Source organism: Brachypodium distachyon, chromosome 5, assembly GCF_000005505.3.
Source record: "Brachypodium distachyon strain Bd21 chromosome 5, Brachypodium_distachyon_v3.0, whole genome shotgun sequence".
Lineage (NCBI taxonomy): Eukaryota > Viridiplantae > Streptophyta > Magnoliopsida > Poales > Poaceae > Brachypodium > Brachypodium distachyon.
The window spans coordinates 22,504,785-22,520,438 of NC_016135.3; the positions used below are offsets into that span (position 1 = coordinate 22,504,785).

At 43.3% G+C, this 15,654-nt stretch overlaps 2 protein-coding genes across 2 annotated transcripts; one reads left to right on the forward strand and one right to left on the reverse strand.

Moving 5' to 3' along the window:
• Positions 1-8,411: 8,411 nt before the first annotated feature.
• On the forward strand, positions 8,412-11,930 carry LOC100840788 (expansin-A10). The gene is made up of 3 exons (XM_003580336.4): positions 8,412-8,698; positions 8,977-9,292; positions 11,270-11,930. The coding sequence occupies exons 1-3, from the start codon at positions 8,551-8,553 to the stop codon at positions 11,577-11,579; spliced, it is 774 nt and encodes a 257-aa protein (XP_003580384.1). The 5' UTR covers positions 8,412-8,550; the 3' UTR covers positions 11,580-11,930.
• A 302-nt stretch (positions 11,931-12,232) lies between these two features.
• LOC100841093 lies at positions 12,233-15,221 on the reverse strand. Its single transcript, XM_024456073.1, has 3 exons — positions 14,814-15,221; positions 13,834-13,874; positions 12,233-12,838 (listed from the first exon to the last, which is right to left on the reverse strand). The coding sequence occupies exons 1-3, from the start codon at positions 15,118-15,120 to the stop codon at positions 12,425-12,427; spliced, it is 762 nt and encodes a 253-aa protein (XP_024311841.1). The 5' UTR covers positions 15,121-15,221; the 3' UTR covers positions 12,233-12,424.
• Positions 15,222-15,654: the final 433 nt, after the last annotated feature.

The window sequence follows — 15,654 nt, forward strand, 5'->3', positions numbered from 1 at the left end:
AAGTCAGGAATGTATCAGATATCTCCAACAGATTCATTGGCAGCTCAGATTGAAATTATGAACAAGAACATGTCATAGATGCAGGCTAGTATTATATCTTCAATTAAATATGTGGGTTCAGTTGCATCTTCTGTTGCTTCTCAGCCAGTTCAAGTATGCAGCATTTGTGGAGTGCCAGGGCATGATGGTGAGTGTGCAGGGTATTCAGAATCTTCAGCTCAGTCTATATCAGAGGTCAATTATGCTCAGTCTCAAGGCCCTTATTCTCATAGTTATAATTCACAGTGGAGACAACACCCCAATTTATCTTATAAGAACAATACCTCAAACATCATTCTCATCCAGTGTATCACACCCAGCTCAACAGCAACAGCAACATCCACCCAAGCAAGAAGGAATGAATGCCTTGGAGAAGTTGATGGAGAAACAGATGGAAATGATGGCTAATGTAAACAAAACTCAGTTAGAAATGTTGAGCAGCTTAAACAACACAGTGCAGAAATTAGCTAGCAAGATGGATGAGTTTTCTGTTGGTAATCCTTCAGGAAAATCAGAAACCAGATTGCCAGCTCAACCTGAAGCCAATCCAAAAGCTCATTGTGGAGCTATTGAGTCTAGTGAAGCTATCACTACAAGGAGTGGTAGAGTGCTTGGCCCTATTCTGCCAACACCCTCAAAATAATCCTATGTTCCCCCACAATGAGAGTTTATACACAGCAGGTTGATGATGTGGTAAAAAAAGGAAAGGAGACAGTTGTTGAGAATGAAAATGAGATTGACTCAGATGAAAACTTGCAGGATCAGTCAAGTTCATCTATAAAACCTCAGCCTCAGATTAGGTTGCCATTTCCAGCTAGAATTGAGAAGTCAAAAGAAGATAAGCTATATGCCAAGTTTCTTGAAAACATGAAGGATGTTCAGATTACAATACCTGTCCTAAAAGCAGTTCTGCATGTGCATATGTATGCTAAGTTCTTCAAGGAGCTGTTGACTAAGAAAAACAGCATTGATGAACCAGAAATTGTCACATTGACAAAAGAGTGTGGTGCAGTAATTTAGAACAACATGCCACCTAAACTAAAAGATCCTGACAGCTTTGTTATTCCTTGCACAGTAGGCAGTAAGAAGTTTATTGCACTATGTGATTTAGGATCTTCAGTTAGTGTGATTCCTCTAGCTATTTGCAAGGAGCTGAAACTTGGAGAATTGCAGCCTACATCTCTCACTCTTCAGTTAGCTGATAGAACACTTAGGAGACCAGCTGGAATTCTTTTGGATGTTCCTATTCTTGTGAACAAGTTTGCTTATCCTGTGGACTTTGTAGTATTGGAGATGGAGGACAGAAGTGAAGCAGTGATTTTGGGAAGGCCATTCTTAGCTACAGCAGGTGCTTTAATTGATGTTAAGGGAGCAAAGTTAATTCTGAAATTTGGAGAAGATGAAATTGTGTTTGATATGAAATACCTAGCTCATCTACCTCTAGTTTCTGAATAGTGTTTTACAGTAGATGCTATTGACAGATGTGTGACTGAAGTTTATGAAAAGCCAACTGAATACTCATTGCAGAAATCTGAGGTTGATCAAGATGTAGACAGAATAAAAGAAGTTCTGGAAGTCAGTGTATCTGAAATTGCAGAAGTGGAGATAGAACAAGTGGAGAGCAGATTGGTTTCAGTAAAACTTGTTGAGATGAAGACATTGCCAGAACATCTCAAATACATATTTCTTGATAAATAAGAACAGAATCCAGTGATAGTTAGTGCTGAATTAACTGAAGAAGAAATAGATTGTTTGCTGAATTTGTTAAGGAAGTTTAAACCTGTGATAGGTTATTCTATTGATGACATGAAGGGGATTAATCATGTGGATTGTATGCACGGAATATTTCTTGAAGAAGGGAAGAAGCCTACCAGGCAACCTCAAAGGAGATTAAATCCACATCTGCAAGAGGTTGTTAAGAAGGAAGTTCGGAAATTACTTGCAGCTGATATAATCTACCCTATCTCAGATAGTGAGTGGGTGAGCCCAATTCATATTGTGCCCAAGAAAAGTGGAATGACAGTTACTGAAAATGATAAAGGGCAATTAATACCCACAAGAACAGTGACTGGATGTAGAATGTGCACTGATTACAGAAATCTGAATGAGGCTATTAGAAAAGATCATTTCCCTCTTCCATTCATTGATCAAATGCTTGAAAGGTTGGCAGGAAAGGCTTACTATACTTATTTAGAAAGATATTCAGGGTTTCTGCAAATCCCTATACATCCATCTGATCAAGATAAAACAACATTTACTTGTCCATATGGGACATTTGCTTATAGAAGGCTGCCTTTTGGATTGTGTAATGCTCCAGGAACCTTTCAGAGGTGTGTGCTTTCCATTTTCTCTGAATTTGTAGAGAATATTATGGAGGTGTTTATGGATGACTTTACAGTTTATGGCAACAGTTTCGAGGACTGTTTGAAAATTTTGGAGAAAGTTTTGCAGAGGTGTCTTGAAAAGAATCTTGTGCTTAATTGGGAGAAGTGTCATTTTCTTGTGAAAGAAGGAGTTTTACTTGGACACTTGGTTTCAGAAAGGGGAATTGAGGTAGATAAAGCAAAAGTGGAAGTGATATCAAGATTACCTCCACCAATCAATGTTAATGGTATCAGAAGTTTCTTAGGACATGCCGGTTTCTATAGAAGATTCATTAAGGATTTCTCTAAGATAGCTAAGCCCTTGACCAATTTGCTAAATAATGATGTGCCATTTGACTTTGATGAAAGTTGTATGAATGCATTTATCAAGCTTAAAGAAGCTCTTGTCTCAGCTCCAGTAGTTCAGCCACCAGATTGGAATCTGCCATTTGAGCTAATGTGTGATGCTAGTGATTTTGCTGTGGGAGCTGTACTAGGGCAGAGAAAGGACAAGAATCTGCATGTTGTATACTATGCTAGCAAGACCCTTGATGATGCTCAGTCCAACTACACAACCACAAAGAAGGAGCTCCTAGCTGTGGTGTATGCATTTGACAAGTTCAGACCTTACTTGGTAGGATCAAAAACAGTTGTGTACACTGACCATGCTGCCATCAATTACTTGTTGAACAAAAAGGAAACAAAGCCTAGGCTAATTCGTTGGATATTGCTGCTGCAAGAGTTTGACATTGAGATTAAAGATAAGAAGGGGACATAAAATTCAGTAGGAGATCATTTATCAAGAATTGTCATTAACAAGAAGGATGAGGTCAAGATAGATGATAGTATGCCAGGAGATCAACTAATGAAACTCACTCATTATGTACCTTGGTATGTAGACATAGTTAATTATCTAGTTTGCAAATATATACCTGCAAATTTGACATTTCATCAAAGGAAGAAGTTCTTGCATGATTTGAAGAATTACTATTGGGATGAACCATATCTGTATAAGCACAGTTCTGATGAAATAATAAGAAGATGCATACCTCAAGAAGAAGCTCAGAGTGTCATTTATCACTGCCATTCATCACCCACTGGTGGACATGCAGCTGTCACAAAAACCTCAGCAAAGATTTTGCAGTCTGGATTCTATTGGCCATCCATCTTCAAAGATGTGCACTCATTTATTCAGAAATGTGATGCTTGTCAGAGAACAGGGACGATGTTAAGGAGAAATGAGATGCCTCTGCAGGGAATTCTTGAAGTAGAGTTATTTGATGTGTGGGGAATTGATTACATTGGTCCATTACCATCCTCTCATGGGTTCAAGCATATCCTAACTGCTGTGGATTATGTGTCAAAATGGGTAGAAGTAATACCAACAGTACATGCTGATTCTAGAGCTTTGCAAGCTTTTCAGAACTGTAATTTTTCCAAGATTTGGAGTTCCAAGAGTTGTGATCAGTGATGGTGGAACTCACTTAAATAACCAGCAATTTGAGAAGCTATTAGCTAAATATGGAGTTATGAGTCATAGAATGACTACACCATATCATCCTCAAGCAAATGGACAAGTGGAGCTCTCTAACAGAGAAATAAAACAGATCCTTGATAAGGTGGTGTCTAAATCCAGAGGAGATTGATCCACAAAACTACCAGATGCATTATGGGCATATAGAACTGCTTTCAAGACCCCAATTGGGATGTCACCATTCAGACTGGTGTATGAAAAAGCTTGCCATGAGCTTGAGCATAAGGCATTTTGGGCAGTAAAGAAGTTGAACCATGATATGGAGGCAGCCGGTGAGAAGAGAAAGTTGCAGTTATGTGAATTGGAAGAGCTAAGGCTTGATTCCTATGAAAGTGCTAGAATTTACAAGGAAAAGACCAAACAATGACATGATAAGCACATCTTGAGAAAGGAATTCAAGCCAGGACAGCTGGTATTGGTTTATGATTCAAGATATCATCTTTTTCCTAGGAAATTCAAGTCCAGATGGTTTGGTCCATGTGTGGTGCAGAAAGTTTTGGGAAATGGTGCATTGGAAGTTCAGAGTCCTTCGAGGGGATATTTCCAGTAAATGGGCAGAGAGTCAAGCATTATTATTCTGGTGATCCAATCTTTGAACCTGATGCTATGTCTGAAGAAGATGAGTTGAGGCAAGAAGGCCTTGACAGTGAACAACCAACATGAGCAACTACAGGAACAGGGGTCAAGCTAGTGACCATAAACAAGCGCTACTAGGAGGCAACCTAGACGCATTTTTGCATTAAATAAACATTCTCTTTTTTTTAAAAAAGCGATGTGGTTTTATGTTTTTTTTTCTTTTGCTTTTTAGGAATAAATTGTGTAAGGGATGCAGCTTGGAAGTTAGAAGCAAAGAGGACGGGAGATTCAGAGTTGAAATGCAGAAACTTGGCCTGACAGTGTCAAAGCAAATGCCTTGGTGAGCTGTTTCTGAACCACATCTTGCTGAAATTTGTCATTGATACTTCATCTTTGAGTTAATTGTTGGCACTGTGTGAACTCTTGATTCTTAAATGTACAAATTGCTGTTGAGAGCTTTTTCTGTGCTTGTTAATCCTGTGAAAAACTTGGCTAAGTATTTAACAGATTGTCTCTTTATCATACACTGTTTTGAGTATTGTGTGATAATTTTGCTTGGATCTAGTAACAATTCTCTGATTGGTTAGGTTGCAAGTGCATTGTACCTTAAATTTCCTTCATGGTTTGTCTATCACCCTGGATTCATTCTGAATTCTCAAAGTTAGGTTTCTTACTGTGAAGATTGGTACCTCTTAGAACTAATAGCTAAGGATACTGTAAAGTTGAACTGGTTATGGGGCTTGGTTGTATTAAAAACAAATTTTTCATCAGCATTGCATCCTTGCATAATGAGTGGCTTTGTCCACATGTCATGGCATATGCATAATAAGTGGTTCTTACCACATTGCATAATAAGTGGTTGATCCACAATTTCATAGCATACCTGCATAATAAGTGGCTTGATCACAATTACTGGCTCTACAAAATGTTTTGTTCCTAAATAAGTGGCATTGCCACATTTGCAGTCTCAAAAAGAAGAAGAAATTCAAAAGAAGCTGGTTCTGAATAAGTGGTGAATACTCCCACAGTGCATTGCATTTATTTTGCATTCATCCTGTTTGCCAAAACAATATGTCCATTTCCTAAGTTCCATTTGATACTAGTTTCATAGTTTAAATTTTAGCTTTCCTTCAGCCTGAATTCAGTGGTGATAGCTTAGCATGAATGAAGGGTCTGGCACACTGTGTTTGCAAGGTTACTACTCAGAGAAATGCTCCTAGCTAAGTTCCAAAATTATTACTCAATCCATTGTATTATCTGGAGACTTCTTGTTTTGGTAACTTTGCTATGATGTTGATTCTTAAATTTTGAAGTTTTCACTTGAGGACAAGCAAAAAAATAAGGTCAAACTGCGGAGGCAATAAAAATGAGAAGAAAATAGAGGAAAGGCGTTGGGTGCGCCAGATCAGACGAGTATTCAACTGTGACGACCAACTGCAATTACGTGGCTCAAGATTGTGCAGTTGTCCATGTCAAACTCCAGGCTGCTGATGTGGCTCTCGTGGCTACATGGTGCACCTCATTCGTCTGGCCCGAAAAAGTGTACTGTGCACTAGACGGGCCTTGCGCCGACGCATGTCTTAAACCCTGATCAACATCAATAATTCAATATTAATCGCTAAGCTCCCATTTTTTTAGATTAACTGAGCTCTTAATTAATGCTAATCATGTGTTTAGCACTTAAATGAGTATATTTACATGCTTAGTGTAATTATTGCAGGATCTGTGCGTCTAGGCACAATTTCTTCATCTTGGAGAGGGAAAAAAGGAAGAAGACCAATTAAAGCATCAACTACAAGTCCCTAAAGGATCTACTTGAGCAGATATGAGATAACTTGAAGGGTTTACCTGCAAAAATTTCCAACCACTCCATCCTTTAGCAAAAAGGCAGCTTCCTCCCTGAGGGAGAGAGGGGGGGAGTCTCGGGAGAGAGGAAACCAGAAAAAGACAGGAAGAAGAGAGGAGAGAAGCTCCATGCTCATGGTGATGAAGACCTGAAGATCTACTTCTTCCCTGTCTATCTCCTGCTCCCCCTTCACCAGCAAATCGACGACATGCTCTGGGGTTTCATCGGCGACCAGCCCAACTCTTCCCTGTCTAATCCTTACTTCCTTGCTGTACGAAGTTCTAATCTGAAACCCTAGCTATAATCTCTTCCCTTTCCTGCTAAACAGTGCTTAGATCAGTGTTGTTGTTGCTTGTCTGTGATAATTGTTGCTCTAATTCTTGTTTAAGTTGTTGAATTCAGTTTCCTTGCAGTAAATTGTTCTAGTTCAGTTTGTAGTTGCTGTGATGTTTAGATCTTGTTGTTTTCCCTCTAATCTACGTTCTTCTTTGTCTAAAACAACTTGTTTCTTCCCTGTCTAGATAATTTGTTTGCTGAACTTCTCTGCTATACTTTAGTTTGTGTTAATTCTGAAGTTTTATAAACAAAAACAACTAAAAACAGAAGATCCAGTAGCTTTTAGTGTTTATTTCAGTTCTGAAATCTGCAACAACTTTAAAATTGTGAATCTAACTTTGAAAATTAGTTGGAATTCAGAACTCACTCCTGTGTTATCCACCACATAAATCTCAATATTTGCATTGATCAAACCCACACACACTGATGCCCGCACTGCAATGTTCCTCGGTCCGTCTTGTTCCACGCCCGAATCCCATGTCTGTCACTGCCACAGGCCCATGGCCCATGAGGGCAGCCCGCCAGAAACTCTTCGCGTCCCAGTGAACTGGAGCTAGGAAGAATCGTTCATAGCCGGACAGGCGGACACGTACCACACAGGCTTGCTTCAGATCCAATGCTTCAGCTACATTTTGCGTTCTGAACCGAAGTACTTCGCTGTGGCATTCGATATTCTCAGGCTCGTGTGCAAATGCAACGTACAAAAGCGTAATGACCGCCGGTCCTGTAGAAATATACTACGAGTACCATCTCATCAATGCCATCCACTAGTACTACTACCTCGCCACCTACATAACCGGATCTTGCTACCCGCGACCGCCCCAGTTGACTATAAACAACATGGGATCGATCGATGTCTCGGGCACGGCTCCATCCAAATCAGGAACACCGCAGCAGAGCAACCGGAGCCGGGAGCTCCCAACATCTGGATATGCGTTCTACCGTTGTAAAAGTACAGACTACGGCGAGTACCCCACGCTGGCGTGAGTCGCAAGGAGACAAAAAAGGAGCGGCCACACCACCTCACATGCACGGGTGCCGCGTCCTGTAAATCCAAACCCCGTGTCCGCCGTTCGAGCAACAACAAGAAACAAGGCCGTCTGGTCCATCGTCACCTTTCTACACGGCACCGAGAAGGCTAGAATCGAGATGATTGAAGGGCTGAAAACAATTGCCAGATGACTGTAAATTCAAAGAATGAAACTGCAGACTGGCTCTGTAGACTGTAGAGTTGTAGAGTGCAGGCAGGGGGCTATTATAATTTCATGACTTCTGATGTGTGTCACTGTGTCGACGGCAAAACGCCTAGTATGACCGATACCCCTACAGTCAATCCGACGATTTGCCCAGGCATCAGAACATTTTCAAGCATCACCACACTTTATGAACCCCTCTCTCAAAAAGAGTTTACAGGTCTATTTCACCAAACATGTCAATGTTAGTACGCCCGGCTGACCAGCACGATGACATTTGATGGATGTACCTACGAACCAGACCCTGCTTCATGTTTTTATGGCAAAATTCGAGTGACCATAAATTATCTCGTGCATAATGCGCCTGATATTAATCAGCTCGTAGCCTCTCCAAGCTCCAGCTCCACACAGTATTAACAAACAAAAGCTAGTTGAAGAAGAAGAAAAAAAAAGCAAGCAAAAGCTACGAGTACTCAACAAGAAAAACTGCACTAAAAGCACATAAATAAAGCCAAGAAGACCCCAGAACGTGCAAAAGCCGAAGCACTGGCCTTGGCCTTGCACAGCTGCACGGTTCTACACTTCACCGTTCACACACTCTCCCCAGCTTTCGCTTCACTCCATTCCGTTCCACTGAGACATACGGACGAACACCTGGGGGCCATGGCTCCCCCGCTCCTCCTCGTCCTCTTCCTCCTCCCGGCCCTCGCCGCCGGCCACCAGCACCCGTCCTCCTACGGGTCCTCCGCTCTCTCCGAATGGCGCCACGCCAAGGCATCCTACTACGCCGCCGACCCCGAAGACGCCATCGGTAAGCATAATGCTCCCCTGGCTCTTTCCCTTGGTCATGGCCATCTGCATCCAAGAAACAAATCTACCAGGCTGTCCTTGCACTTCTAAAATTCTTTGTATACATGCCCGAAGCATTAATTTCTTTCCTTCTTTCGGCGTCTGCCGCAAAGGAAATTCCAACAAACCGCACGCTCAGTTACCAGAGTTTCTGCTCGTACAGTTCCTGAAATTGCTTCCGTTGTTCTGGTTCCAACCACATGAACGTAATTGATTTGTGCTTTGGAATGCGGCGTGCAGGCGGGGCGTGCGGGTTCGGGGATCTGGGGAAGCACGGGTACGGGATGGCCACGGTGGGGCTGAGCACGGCTCTGTTCGACCGCGGCGCGTCGTGCGGCGGCTGCTACGAGGTCAAGTGCGTCGAGGATCTCAAGTATTGCCTCCCGGGCACCTCCATCATCGTCACGGCCACCAACTTCTGCCCCCCCAACTACGGGTTCCCGGCCGACGCCGGCGGCGTCTGCAACCCGCCCAACCACCATTTCCTCCTACCCATCCAGGCCTTCGAGAAGATTGCCCTCTGGAAGGCCGGCGTCATGCCCATCCAGTACCGCCGGTATGCGTGATTCTTAGCTGCATCCTTTGCTAGTTTGCTTCTGTCTGACTCTAGTGTACGCTGGTTGTTACGGTAGATCTGAGGCTAATATTTTTCAGTTTCCTAATTCACTCTGCGTGGAACTGTAAAAGTGACCTAGAAATGCATTGGTTTGCGTAATGTGGGGATCCCCAAAAGGCTGAATTGCAAGTATCCGTTGGTGAGGAGTGTCTGAGTATGGAGGGAGGAAGTGGACCCTCTTCCAGTGTGGTGAAATTCTGTTAGGGTTCGAATTGGGGTAGTTTTATCTGCTATAATGTGCCTTAGTTTGCCCTTTGATAAGTGTACTGTCATGTGTCACCAAAAGGTGGTCCCGTGCCTCACATGTCAGTGACACGCGGCATTTATCAAGGGGTGAAATAAGACCGAGGATTTCATCAAATCTCCTTTAAAAAAAGGTAGAAAGAGCTCTACCTTATACATTGGAAAAACAGTCCCAGAGGACAGGAGGTGCATAGAACCAAGTATTATAGTAAGGTAAGAGGAAAGCGCCCAGCATTGACTATCTAGAGGATCACATGCTCGATTTGCATGAGAAATACTGTAGTAATAGAGTTCTGGTTCAGTATAAGCATAATGACTTCTGTATCTGCTTCAGTTTATTTGGATTTGTCGGTAATATGTGCTGGGTTGGCATTAAAACAGATCTATCATCTCGATGATGATAACCTGGTGATTTCTAGTAGTTGTCGTTCTTAATCTTGCTTAACAGCAATGCTTCTTTATTCCAACATTCATGATTTGTCCAAGGTTACTAGAGTGCAGAACCGGTAGGCTGAGCTATGATAACCCATATGAAGTGTAAAACTGAAGAAGCACCTCATATTTAATCATGTATTCTGGTTTTTTTTTAACAGCTAGATTGTTTTTTATTGCTGCTCAAAGAATTGTTTGAACAATATTCATGGAGAGGCTCGCAGAAATAGTCCAGGGACGTCTAGAATTGTTGATCTGCAGCATAACACAAATCTAGCAGATGAGCATCGCCAAGTTATTTGCTTCTCAGGTTACATGAGGTGCCTTTAGTACCTGGTCAATACCAAACTGGCACATTCATTGTAGTTGTCCTCATATTTTGTGTTTGCATTAGATATTTATGCCGGCCGGTACTCATTGAGTAGCTCTTTGGGATCCTTTAAACTTCGTTGTTTAGGTCTTCATTAGCTATTGTTTCCAAACTGTCACTAATCGGCTTAGGTTGTGCATACTCTTCTTGTTTCCCAACCAGTTGTGGTGGCACATTCACTGTAGTTGTCCTCATATTCTGTGTTTGCGTTAGATATTTATGCTGCTTGGTACTCATTGAGTAGCTCTTTGGGATCCTTTAAACTTTGTTGTTTAGGTCCTCATTAACTATTGGTTCCAAAACTGTGTCATTAATCAACTTAGCTTGTGCATACTCTTCTTGCTTATTTAATAGTGACCAAGATACAGACAAAATACGTTCTACTAACACTTCTAATTCACATCTGTAAAATCAGGTACTACGCTTGTGTCATTAAGAATATATGCTATACTGAAGTAGCTGTTATGCTTGAAAAGTTTTTTAGATGTATAAATAATCTTTACATGGGTCTAAGTTCGCAGTCTAGCTGTGAGGTGCATCTGCAAGATGGCTTCTTAGGTGACGGATTAATACAATGTACTATTATGATCCTAAGAATTTCATGTTTCATACAACAATTGGCCTGACCGTCTGAGGGCATTTGGGATTAATATATTCATCCTGTTGTGCTCAGACACTAAACTATGTCATTGTGAGTTTCATCACTTGTTACATTGTTCCTTGAGTGTTAAAGCACGTGGCATGATTTTCATGATAACACACAAATGAGGACAAATGAACTTTGTTATATCATAATATATGTTAACATGACGAACCAAAGCAAAAAAATAGCTCAGTTTTTGGCCGAGGTTGATATGTTTTTTTATGAACAGCGTGAAGTGCCTTCGTGATGGCGGTGTGCGGTTCTCTGTCTCCGGGCGGAGTTTCTTCTTCACAGTTCTAATCAGCAATGTCGGTGGTGCTGGCGATGTAAGTTCAGTGAAGATCAAAGGAACAGACTCTGGCTGGCTCTCAATGGGCCGCAATTGGGGCCAGATATGGCATATCAACTTGGACCTCAGAGGGCAGCCAGTGTCCTTCGAACTCACCTCCAGCGATGGCACGGCGCTGACAGATTTCACTGCTGTGCCCAAGAATTGGGAATTTGGCAAAACATACACTGGCAAGCAATTCCTGCTCTAGAGGAGAATTAACAAATAGTGCATTACAGTTACTTATTTTTGTGTTCATCCTACGAGTTGGTTGCACTGTATATCTCCGAGGAACAAAATTATTAGGAAAAAAAATATAATCTCTACTGTATATTCCTCCGAGGAACGATATGATTATTAGAAAGAAATCTGTTCAGTGCAGAGCTTCAGATAGAATTGTTCCGAAGATTTAAGACGCCTACAAATGATGCATCTAGTGTTTCAAAGTTGTAACTCCAGAAGCTTGATGTACCACCAAAACATAGAAAGACATGTTCAGTATCTTGATTGTATATCTGTATTGATTATTGAGAATGGATTTTATAGCTGTATTGTTACTTTATCCTAGCACTCAAACATGTATATCTACGCAGAATATGCATGTGTCCAGCGTGGAACATACGGACGTCACATTGACCACAATCTGAGATGCTTTGATTCGCTACCCCTGAGAAGTCAAACCAAAATATGACACCCATATTTAGCAGAGGAAGGCAAAATTTATGTTGTATCTCTTCAACAGTTTGTTGTTCGACGAGTAAAGGCTGGGATGAGATAACATAAATACAGAATCATGAGCAGCCCAGCTAAACGATCTCAAACCTGAAATTGAACAAATCAATTGACAAGCTCAAAAAACAAATCAACACGGCAGAATTGGTGAGTTTAGGATCGAACAGATTTCATTAAACAGAAATACACAACGAAGTACTACATCCTTCGGAACACGGAAGCAGGAACACAACTACACACGACACAGGAGTAGTAGACCTAATCTACGACGGAACATATCACACAAATACTAAACTGCAGCCCCACGACCACCATCCACCAAATCTAGCCTCCGAAGCCGTAGAGGGTGCGGCCCTGGCGCTTGAGCGCGTAGACGACGTCCATGGCGGTGACGGTCTTGCGGCGGGCGTGCTCGGTGTAGGTGACGGCGTCGCGGATGACGTTCTCGAGGAAGATCTTGAGGACGCCGCGGGTCTCCTCGTAGATCAGCCCCGAGATGCGCTTCACGCCGCCCCTCCTGGCCAGCCTCCGGATCGCCGGCTTGGTGATGCCCTGGATGTTGTCGCGCAGGACCTTGCGGTGGCGCTTGGCTCCGCCCTTGCCCAGCCCCTTGCCGCCCTTGCCGCGCCCAGACATCGCCGAAAGCCCCGCTCCTCTTGGCTGTGTGAGATTTGATTTTGGAGGAAGAGAACTCGAAGCTTGGGATTGGATTGGGGATTTAGGAGTAGGTGGTGGTATTTATGGGGGGATTTGAGAGGGAATGGCGAAATTTGGGGGGCTTTGGGGCGCGAGGTGGGATCTAGGTCGATCCGTGGGAGGGTGGCTATGGAACGTTTGATTGGGATCCGAAGGGCGAGATGGGTGGGAGATTGGTCTCGCGGATCGGTGACCTGGCAGGGGTTGTGGGGTATCCGCGGAAATAGAGCAGCAGGCGTTGGATTGGATTCAAGTTGGAGTAGTTTGGACCGGGCCAAAGGAACAGAAAAGAAGGCCGGGCCGCGTGATATGGGCAGTAGACCGTGTGGTATCCAGTATCTTTCTGTTTTTTCTTTTTTTCCTTTTTACTCCTGAGAGAAATAGGTCCATTCTCCATTTTGCTTGGATTCGACCAGACGGACTATTTTTACTCTTGTAATTTTCAATCGGTGTGGTGGCGGATCACCTTCACACCGTGTCATCCATTGATTCGATACAAAAATTTGACATGAAATGTACCTGTATTATTATTTCATCGAAGATAAACAGCATTGTACCCTAGTTTAAAAATGTAGTGTCGTACCTCCGAACCAAAATAAGTGTCACAGTTTTGAATTAGGCTTGCTTCAAAATTAGGTCAAACCTGCGACACTCATTTTCGATCGTAGGGAGTATAATTTTCCATTCAGCAACTCGACGAAGAACTAAGGATATACTTTCAGGTTTCATAAATAAAGCATACTGCTCCCTCTGTCCTACAAAAGATGTCTCAAGTTTGTCAAAATTTGAATGTATCTAGACATGACTTAGTGTATAGATGCATTCAATTTTAGTTAAAATTGACGAAATCTTTTGTCGGACGGAGAAAATAATAGATTTCATCAAGAAAATAATAAAGGGCATTGTCGTGTGGCTTGGGTGCTGGTTTTGCCGGCCAAAACACCTGCCAGGTCACCCTTTCAAATCTGAAGTTCCACAATGATGCCCTCTGAATCAAAAGGTTGTGGTTGGAGAAAGATGGTCCCTTTAGAACTCACCTCAAGCGACACCAGGACGCTGAGCGATTTCTGTGTTGTGCCTGAAGATTGAGAATTTGGGGAAACATACACCAGCAAGCAAGTCCTGCTCTAGAGGATAATTACATGATACCAACACCTTACCTCAGTTTTGTTGTAATTTATGTCTCGGGGGAACAAGATTATTTGGAAGGAGGATATCATCTCAAGTGTATATCCCTCTGAGGAATGAGATGATTATTAGGAATTAATCTGTTTAGTGCAGAGCCGCAACAGTCGTTCTACAGACTAAATGTTGAATGTACCATTTGAAGTTTAAGACTCTGATACTTGCTCTTCGGAGCTTGGATATGCCATTAAAAAGTTAGCTAGATTGCATATTTGTATGAGTACCACGACATAAACATCCCCAGGCTGCAATTTGTAAAGCTGCATGATTCATTCAACTCTGAACTCTGAAGGAAGACTTGATAAACAAACGAGGTGCTCTTGAGTCTTGACTGAACCGAACAACAAAATGTTCAATCTCGTCTACAGAATGCAGAGTGTAAACGACATGGAAGAAAGAAAAATACAGATTCAATCACGGTATGGCATACTGCCCAGAAATTTTTGCAGCGCAGGAATACAACCTGAAATCTGAAATCTGAAACCGATAAGTGAAATTGACAAACTTGGAAGATAGAAAAGACCGTGAAACTGAAATTGGCAAGGTGTAACCATGAAACTGACAAAAAAATAGCTGCACAGAAATGCGACCTTAAATCTGAAACTAAACAGGTGAAACCGTGAAACTGACAAGCTCGGAACACAATTGGTGAGGGCTCATGATCGGAACGCTTCCATTGAACACGAAGTATTACAGCCTGCCACACACAAGAAGAAACACAACGCCGCACGCCGCCGGAGTAACTCCCATCTACCACAAGCACATATCACACAAAGTCAGAACACGCTCCTGAAGAACTAAAGCTCCACAACAACCATCCACCAAATCTAGCCTCCGAAGCCGTAGAGGGTGCGGCCCTGGCGCTTGAGCGCGTAGACGACGTCCATGGCGGTGACGGTCTTGCGGCGGGCGTGCTCGGTGTAGGTGACGGCGTCGCGGATGACGTTCTCGAGGAAGATCTTGAGGACGCCGCGGGTCTCCTCGTAGATCAGCCCGGAGATGCGCTTCACGCCGCCCCTCCTGGCCAGCCTACGGATCGCCGGCTTGGTGATGCCCTGGATGTTGTCGCGCAGGACCTTCCGGTGGCGCTTGGCGCCGCCCTTGCCCAGCCCCTTGCCGCCCTTGCCTCGCCCAGACATGGCCGAGAACCTCGAGTCGTTCCCCTCTGCTACACGAGATTTGAATTTGGAAGGAGGGGAATTGGAGCTGGTGGGTGGATTGAGTATTAGGACTGGGCGGGGGTGTATTTATGGGGGAGGGTTCTGGAGGGAAGCCCGAAATTTTGGGGGGTTGGAGCGGGGGCTGTGTGGGTGTGGGTCGATCCGTGGGATGGTGCCGACGGGACGTTGGATTGAGATTGGAAGGGTGAGATGCGGTGGGAGGGTGGTCACGCGGATCGGTGACGTGGCGTGGGATGTGCCAATATGTTGAAATAGAACCGTCGCGCTCGGAGAGAACGCTCGGGCCCAGGATAGCGTGCACATCGGCCTAAAAGAAAAGAAAAAAAAAAGAACCGCGTACATATCCCCACTTGGCCCAGGATGCCGAAGTATTTTTTTCGTTTGCACGATCCGGTGCGTTCGACCGGGCAGACGAGAGCAAAACCAGCTGAAGTGACAAAAAAGCAAGCTGAAGTCAGTGCTACTTGAAGCATGTGTGGTTCTGTTGATCGG